Source organism: Styela clava, chromosome 3 (assembly GCF_964204865.1).
Source record: "Styela clava chromosome 3, kaStyClav1.hap1.2, whole genome shotgun sequence".
NCBI lineage: Eukaryota > Metazoa > Chordata > Ascidiacea > Stolidobranchia > Styelidae > Styela > Styela clava.
The window spans coordinates 284,215-293,343 of record NC_135252.1 but is presented as its reverse complement, the minus strand read 5'-3'; the positions used below and the strand labels follow the sequence as shown (position 1 = coordinate 293,343).

The window sequence follows — 9,129 nt, the reverse complement described above, 5'->3', positions numbered from 1 at the left end:
AGGTATTAACATTTTTCTTAATACTTTTTGTGTTATTAAATTTTACTTCATTTTAGAATTTAGAGGGTTACGAAAAAATTTGCACGTGTCAAGTGGACCGTGATAAAAACGTTTGAAGAACCCTGCCCTATTATATTTCCCTTGGAAAGTTTGAGTATTTTTACAAGTCTGAGTAGAACAAACTTATTAACTATAAGATTTACATCCTTTGTGATTTACTATTTTATTGCCATCGAATAAAAAGAAATGATAATTTTTATTAAGAAAAAGAGTCTGCTGAGCACCGAACTTCTTTGTTGATAGGCAACTTATGTGGTGACGTATATTTGTACGTGGTGCCGTGTTACCATGACTTCACACATCAAGCACTCGACTTCAGAGTTAAAATATTGAGGCATTTCAAAATAATAATATTTCAACGTATTCACGCGTTTACTTTGTGTTTCGGGGATACTTTCTTCTTTTTCCTCATATGTATGCGATAAAATCCCGATTTGCCACACTGTAAAATATAATAGAAAATTCACTCACGAGTATTTCATAACTTTTAACCAATATTAAAAAGAGAAAAAAATGTGAAACCTTTGTATTTTTGAAAATAAATAGGTGTAATAATTTTTTACTTTATATTGTAATATGTTGTTTTCATACTGGTTTCGTCGCGTGCACACTTGTATGTTCTAGTCTCAAATTATGATTTTCATATATCATTGAATTAATCATGTGATTATTCGTCGTCTTGTATTACATCTAGGGCTGGACATTTTTGAATATCTAATGATTTCAGAATCGAATCGAATATTTTTTAAATCGAATCTCTCAAATGCTTGGAAGACATGTAGTCGTATTGACTGTTTAATTGTAATGGGTCCAGACACATAAATTAGTGAAACACGTAATCTATCACCCAGACAGTTCGCTGACATGTTTCATCAATTACTCACTCAGAAGAAATATATATATATATAAATATATGTCAGAATTGATTTTTAAATATTTGACATGAATGAAAAAATGAGGGCTTAATCTCGACCTGCGGGCGGACAAAAAAAAAGATGGCGGTGATTCGAAAGTCCCGTCTGAATCGATTCGAATAATTTACTATTCGGTTCGACTCGAGTATTCGATTCGAAATGCCCAGGCCTAATTACATCATATATTATTATCTCACCTGTCTTAAAAGCACTACAAGTAAAAATATTCCGAGCAGTGCCCCGCCCACAGCAATCATCGATATGCCCCAAGTAGGAACGGCAGCGGCTTGAATTTTTGCAGTAATGGCCACTGCGCTAGTTTGATTGACTTGTGTTGTTGCCTGTACAGTTGATGAAACATATATTGTCGTTTCATTCGGCTTCGTGGTCAGTTTCTGCGTTGTAACAAGAATTGTTGTGGGAGGCTTCTGTGCAATGTAGCATTGAACCGAAAATATCCTACTCTGACATATTTTACGCAGCTCCATTATGGCTTTCAGATTTTCTGTTTCAGCATGATCAACGTTTTCTGCTGATCCATAATCATGTAACATACTTTCATTGAACATCGTCATCACGGACATATCGTCGACAAAGCATTCGAATTGCTTTTCTTGATTCTCATCTGATTTCGTTTCAGCACTCTTCTTAATATTCGCGTCGGCTGGGACACTGATTTCAGATGATGTCATGTTGATACACACCAAATTGATAGGTTTATTAGGATCGTCAAAGTCTTCGCTTGTGGTTGATAAACTGGCTCCATCTATGCTATATCTACACTGATGATAGGTTTTGAATGGAGTGCTTTGGTCGGATATGCTCAAGTGGAGATACCGAATGAGACCTTTGTTAATTACTTGTTCAGAAGAAAGAGAACATATATTCTGAAAATCAAAAGAACATATTCAAATATATAGGTAATTAATATGACATGGACCTATAGTTTCACGTTTGTTATTTCTACTAACAAATTCTTTGTTGTTTTAATAAGCACAATACTTTGTGAAAATGATAACGTTAGCTTCGTGCTGAAATTTGAATGAAATTCATAGTTAGCGTTTTCTTGTGGTTTGAATTCATTAGCGCGAACACTTAGGCGTGTTTTTTGTTTATCTGCAAATGCATTATTAATTTAACCTTTCATATTTTGAACAAGGGAAAGCACGCGAGACTGTGGCGTGGTTAGCTTGCAGTTTTATCAGACACCAGGCAGTATATCTCACACCAAGAAAGCGTAATTGTGGCGAGGAGGTATTTCAGATTGATCTAAAACTTCACTACGTATAATGCTGCATTGTATACGTAACACAAATCACGGAAAACTAAGAGATAAAATCATCAGCATATTGTTTGGCAACAAATTCTTGTTAAAATATTAAAAAGCTTCCTTACGTAGTCCGATTTTTCCGCAGTGCCACACTCCAGATGCCCAGATGTTTCCGGAATGGGCACAAATGAGGACTCTTCACATGTTTTTGGCCCTGTAAATAAATGGTAATACAATGGTCTGCTAACTTTTATTAACGACCGAAAATAATCACCTGTAATAACGACAACATTATTTTCATGTAAAATTTGTTTTAGGAGATGAAGTACAGTTTTATATATTTATGCATTCTTTTTTGCAATGGTCGGAATTCTTACTTTTAGTTGTTCTCGTTCTTGTGGGAGTTCGGCGGGTTGGTTTTTTCCTTTTTCTTCTTGTTGTCCTTGGCACTGTCGTCGTTGGTAGTTGCGAGACCGAAACTATGAAATTAGGAGAAAAAACGATTGAAAGATAAAAATTGGTATTTCTTGGTATAAAATTGCACACATCATTCCGGAGGTTTGCGTAAATCGAGACTCACCTAAGTTACATCCACAAGCCGAAGGTCCTTTTTTGTTGCACAAATTTCCCTCGCAACAAAGAGAACAAACTCTCGGACACTCGTGTGAGTTTTGAGAAGCAAGTATAGCACAAGCCTTTCCCTGATAACAAGATTTCGTGATCGATACTCTGTCACCGTAATTACGAATTTCGGTATAACACATTTCCTGCAAAATAATAGAGAATTTTAAAATTGTCACAGCTTATCATGGTTAGAAATACTTTTTTTGTGAAAAAAAATATCTTAACAACGAAGCAAAACCATTCGGCATCTCCTGAAAATACATTTGCGAGTGCCGGAACGTTGAAAAATTATCACGAATGCAAGCTAATAATAGGCTACTTGCCAAGGTAAATTTTCTTTGTTGTAAAATTACGCATGATATGAGTGTGACAACTGGGCAACGGCTTATGTTCGAATTACAGAAATTGTAATAGTATTTGAAACTCATAAACATTTTTTTTTATTTACTATACGAGATTAGCACTTTGCACAATAAAAATAATTGCTGCTTATCTTGTATACTAAATTAAAAAATATATATATATGTGTGGTGATGGATCATAAATATTAGATATGGATGCTTTGCTAACTATCCGGAATGAATATAAGTCTAGAAGACTATTTAAGCAAAAGTCACTTTACCTGATCGACTTCACATGTCCGAGTTTTCCAGCTACATTCACTTTCACTTGCCGCGTTTACGCACTCGTAACATCTCAGGGCTACAAAACATGAGTAAATGTGTCAGATTTTGAGGAACTTATTATTCAGCTAGTAATTTTCTATTAGACCCGAGTTGAATTTATCGACTTGGTATACAACGACAGATAACCAAATGAAATCCATCCGAAGATAATTGATGAGAACTTAAAATTACAAAGACAAACCAATTCATTATTTTTCAATAGGTTTGATCATTTTTAACAGCCGTAATTGCATTGGAAAAATCCCGCAGGCAGTTAAACGTTTCAAGTTTTTTACCAAAATTATGTTCGTTCGTGTTAATACTATTTTATTAACATTCACCTCGTGTGTAATTTATAAACCACACACCGAAGCATTGTCTGGTATAAATAAATTAAAAAAAGTAATTGGGCAATATCGGTGGAATTCGGAAAATATGAGTATAGCATATTGAGGTCAAAATTATACATTATTTGATCTGTGCCATAATGGCGCTCAATACTAGGCATGCATTACGAAGCACAAAATTTGCGGTTTTATTCCCATTAGTAATCTTATCCAATACATTAGCAGTCGAAGTTCATTCATCCGGCTGTCGGATAACCATTTCTGTGAACTCGGTGTTCATTGGATTTTTCTCAGTTTCAAGTAGGCTACATATATGCTGGTGGATGGAACATCATGCTCGAAGACGTTTAAACGTAATTTTACATTTGATTATATTAGAAAGGGGGTGTATCAAAAATGCCAAAGAGCCAAAAATATGTTTTCAAAGTAAATTTGGTGAATGTAAGTGTTGCCACGATTTTTTACATAACTAACCAGCTTATAGGTAGGCAAGGTGGAATTTCATAATGCTCAGTCATTACAATTGAATATCTCAACGCAAAACGTTTTCTCTATAAGATTATCATTGTTTTATCCGATCAGAACAGGGAACATAGAATACAAGCAGAATAATTGCGGGTCGGGTACGAAAAAAAACTTTTGCGGCAAATCCACCAAATCAGAGATTTCCGCCGTTAATAAAGTAATATGACATAATAAAAAAAAATATAGTACCTTTAGCTATTTTCATTAGACAAACAAATATAACCATCGAAACTGTCATCACAGATACCGTCTTCATGTTCATAACAATTAATTGCTACGAATCCTCTGTATACAGAAACCAATTAACTATTGCAATTAAATCGCAAGGGATACACCAATACTATAGTACAGTGGGAAATACGTTTAAAGTCATATACGACTATATTGCTAGCTGCGCTTTCTTCCTTCTCATTTGTCAATCTGCGATCCGCAAATAGAAATATATCAAATAAGCACCTAGTAATTTTAAGTAGGTCGTGATTTAACGGCGAAAGGCAACATGAAATTGTTGATGCCAGTTCTCTCAAATTTGTAATGAGGTGGTGATACTATGACTCGGTACATTTGAGATTTTTTGCGATATTGTTGTCTTTTTATTTATATTATAACATTTTGTCCTTTGCTATGTGAAGACAGGGTTACTGGCTATTCTCTCGAAAATGAGAAAGTATTTACAATACTATGACTTCCAAATACACTTTCAGTAGTAAGCTTTATCTCTAAACTATACAAAGATGCTGACTATTAGCTTTCTTTCAACTGCTCTTCGATTTGCTATAATGAACTTCTGCACTCCATATATGCATAATGTGAAAAATAATATTGTTCCTGTTTCCACAATTTACGCAACAGCCCAAAGTTCTTCCTGTTGCCCAAATAATATACCAAACTTCGAAGACGAAAAAATCTTCCATATATACAATATATGTTTCAATCAGAACGCAATGAAATATTCAAGAGAAAGGCAACTGTGAAACGTCGTAGAAAACACCTTTTACTCATTAGATAAATTAAAACGCCCTATCATCCAGACTTGTGTCGACTTAGTAATTAACTGTTGGTAATCCGCACAGAGGTTGTTACGTTACATTAATTATGCAGTCGCATCCGGTATTTCGGACGAAAATAAATATGTTATGAATTACTTCATAGATTTACGTCTATTTCTTAACATTGCCGTTTTTTAGAACATTCTTGACTTCAAAGCAGTGGCATATAAAAAGTTCAGGATATACTATACAAATTACGTTATTTTACCACAAATTCTGTTGTAAGGCAATGTTAATTATACTTTTCCCCAAAACCTCGTGAGAAAAGTTATATGCAAATGATTAAATTGAACACACTCAATTCAATCATACCCTGAGAAAAAATTTACTTATGGCAGATTCAACTTGCTGACGTAAACTTCATCTATCAGAAAACAGTAAGTTAGTTATAAAATTATGAAGCTATTTAGCAGAGTGTGTTGTACTTAATTTTGCTTACGCGCGCCCATGCAGCATTTAAAATTTAACATCTTACCTAAAATACAAATAAATTGCAATGGTTAAAACAAAGTCGAAAAATGCTCAGAATACGTAACTTACTTATAAATAATTGAATCGACGAAACAACAACAGTACAAAACATGCACAACTTAATGAAAAATGGAAAACAGGTGAGCAAACATTCAATACACATGGAAAACTCAACATTTAGCTCTTTCAGTTTGAATCGTTATTGACACTTTTGTTAGGAACTGTTTCTTTGTATTGGGTTTTATATATGTATTGCAGCTAGTGCTTTTTGAAATCGTCATGAATCACGTAAATATTGTTCAATAATGGTTTCGTTGTAAATGTAAAATATTATTTTGTTGGCCGTAATTCGAATAACTGAAACAATATATACATATATAAATGCCTTGCTTTCAACCTATGGATAGGCCATTAACCTTAATTTGCCGCCTTATGCAGTCTATAGGTGTCTTTGTATGTATGACCTGATTTACACTATTTCAAACGTTGGGAAAACCCTAGAAGAAATATATGCGAATGTACATTAACTAAAGAATTCTTTCTTCAATATTAACATGAATTACACTCTCTGCTAACAAATTTTCCAATGATTGTTGGTGCACTTGAAGGATTTGTCTACTGTATGAGGCATTTGGCATTTGTACAATGCGACTATATTGGGTATTGTTGCCTGCCGATTTAAACTTGGTACGCTTCTTTGATTTGGGTTATCGCAAGCTCTCAAAACTGAATATCCTACATAGAAATCACGAGCCTCTCCATCGCTATAGGTAACTTCCAATTACACTACTGACACAAAGTTTTCGAATATCGTTCTCAATTAACTGTGGTACTTGTCGGTTTTCAACCACGACTGCAACTCATACATACAAAATATTCAAGTAGAAATCTATATCAATTTAGATGTGCTTTTCGCGGTAATTGTTTTCAACCTGGGACCTTAGGTGGGGCCAGCCTTAAGCAACCGCAACCTATACTGCCGCAGTGGGCCCCACAAACTGATAGGGCTTGCGCCAATCTGTGTGTAAAAGTTAACAATTATAAATAATGATCATGCATAGGCAATGTATTCATACCGTCGTTATGTTCTTAAATTTCATCAAAAAGAAAACCTTTCAATGTTAAAAAAGAAATCACAGAAAGTTGAATGATCAATGGGATAGTTCTATATGTCTAGAAGTTTCAAACCCTAAAATAGTCTATGTTTGTTCGTTTTTGAGTCTATGCTCCAGTATTGTTTTCCGTCAAAAAGATTTTCTAACAGCTCTTTTCTCTTTCTGGTTACTTAGTTGTTCGTTTTGTCGTAACCAGCCTAACCGCTCTTGCAAGTTAAAAGAATATGGATTTAGTTGCAATAATGTGTTTCCAACTATTTCGAATAATACTGAATCTTTGTTATCGTAGAGGTGGGCAATTAGTGGACAAACCACCGTGATAATCGCACATTTATGAATGAAATTTAATTTCGTGTTAAAATGGGCATTGCATGAAGACTTGATTGGACAAGTTTTCACCATGATCAATGGACGTGATTTTTAAACTGTAAGGCTAAGGAAACTGAGAGTCAATAGGCTTATCCAGATTTTTCCTACGGCAAAGGAATTTGCTGGAAGGAAGATATGGATGTTGGTGCAATCTTCCCAGCCAAATGTTGAAGAAAAGGCCAATATCAGATGACGAATCTGCGGGGAAATGTTGAAGATGACTATAGAACAAATTGCTTGTATAGAATTGTTGACATCGCAAGACTCGTATAGCAAAACTATTTATTTGGTGAGTTTTGTCCTTGAAATCTAAGCTGCTCGACAGAACAGACTTACCTGACCTAACAGCGCTTTACTCACGACCCGATCGCCACACTGAACTTTAATATCTTGCGGCCAACTTCCATGGGCTATACTAGTCGTGTATGCCAATGAGATGATTCAATCGTACGTCGACAAAACATGATTGACGGCATTCGTATATGTAGGCTGGAATCTCGAATGGTAAACAATAACCAAAATTGGCAGTCCAAAAACGTGTTACTAATTGGGCTACTGATGGTTTCTCGTTGGGAATGACAGTTTTCTGAATTTCAACAAAAACAAAAACAAAAAACAAAAAAAAAATTTCAACAAAAACAAAAAACAAAAACAAAAAAAACAAAAAAAAAAAAAAAAAGCCGTTTTATTCCCTTAATAATTGGCCATGTCGTGAGTCTTGTGACAATATGATGCTGATCCGAAATAAGCAATGGTGCTCTGGTCCGTATAAAGTATTTTTCTTCAACGTTTTATAGTAAAAGCGATGCCAAAGATTACGTACGAACTGCTGCGTCCTTTGCAACTTCAATAGGTTGCAGATAAGATAAGCTCAATTTTGGGACTATACGCTGAATTAAAGGGCAGTTGGCAACGCTAGCTACGACAAAACATTTCATGGCTTAAAAATAGTTTGGAAGGGATTACACTCACTGAGCGACTTATATTTTCGACTGTTTTTGACTTTTCAGCCTTCTCAGTCACGTAAAAGAAGTTTGTATATACAACAGGATATGGCAGAACATTCGTTGAAAAAGACCAAGTGTACAAATATTTGAATATTTCCTCATCGTTTTGCCTTGCACGGAAATACAGGCGACATTGAATGAATGAGTTTCTGAAAAGAAACTCAGATATGTCGATATCGAATGGCCTGTTAAAATTAAAATTAAATTAAAAACAGTGACTCCAAACCCGATGCCATCGGTAGTCTAATTAGTAGCACATTTTTAATGCACTAATTATGGTTATTGATTACCAATTGAGATTCCAGCCTACATTTACGAATGCCGTCAATCATGTTTTGTCGACGTACGATTGAATCATCTCATTTGCATACTCGACCAGTATAACACATGGAAGTTGGTCGCAAGATGGTAAAGTTCATTCTGACGATCGAGTCGTGATTGTAGCGCCGTCAGGTTAGGTACTGAGTGATATAGCGTCGTGGATGGAAGATGAGTAAGTTGAGGGAGGTCGGACAGTGGGTCGAGGGTGGGAAGTTTGAAGCAGATAGTGCAGTGGATCGAGGATAGAAAAGTTGAGGGAGATAGGGCAATTAGTCGAGGATAAAAAGGTTGAAGGGGATAGTAAGGTTGGGAGGAATAGGACAGTGGGTCGATGATAGGAAGGTTGAGGGAGATATGACGGTGGGTCGAGGATAGAAAGGTTGAGGGAGGTG

General features: G+C 35.3%; 1 protein-coding gene across 1 annotated transcript; it reads right to left on the bottom strand.

Moving 5' to 3' along the window:
• Positions 1-204: 204 nt before the first annotated feature.
• LOC120343346 (uncharacterized) lies at positions 205-5,318 on the bottom strand. Its single transcript, XM_039412488.2, has 7 exons — positions 4,595-5,318; positions 3,491-3,570; positions 2,825-3,011; positions 2,622-2,723; positions 2,370-2,458; positions 1,172-1,861; positions 205-502 (listed from the first exon to the last, which is right to left on the bottom strand). Exons 1-7 carry the CDS (start codon positions 4,665-4,667, stop codon positions 425-427), a joined length of 1,299 nt encoding a protein of 432 aa, XP_039268422.2. The 5' UTR covers positions 4,668-5,318; the 3' UTR covers positions 205-424.
• Between the last annotated feature and the right edge of the window lie 3,811 nt (positions 5,319-9,129).

Excerpts from the sequence above, each read along its gene's own strand:
- LOC120343346 (XM_039412488.2), bottom strand. The coding sequence starts at position 4,667 with ATGAACATGAAGACGGTATCTGTGATGACAGTTTCGATGGTTATATTT. Across the intron at positions 3,571-4,594 it reads TCTAATGAAAATAGCTAAAG|CCCTGAGATGTTACGAGTGC; the intron begins GTACTATATTTT and ends CATGTTTTGTAG. Across the intron at positions 3,012-3,490 it reads GGACATGTGAAGTCGATCAG|GAAATGTGTTATACCGAAAT; the intron begins GTAAAGTGACTT and ends ATTATTTTGCAG.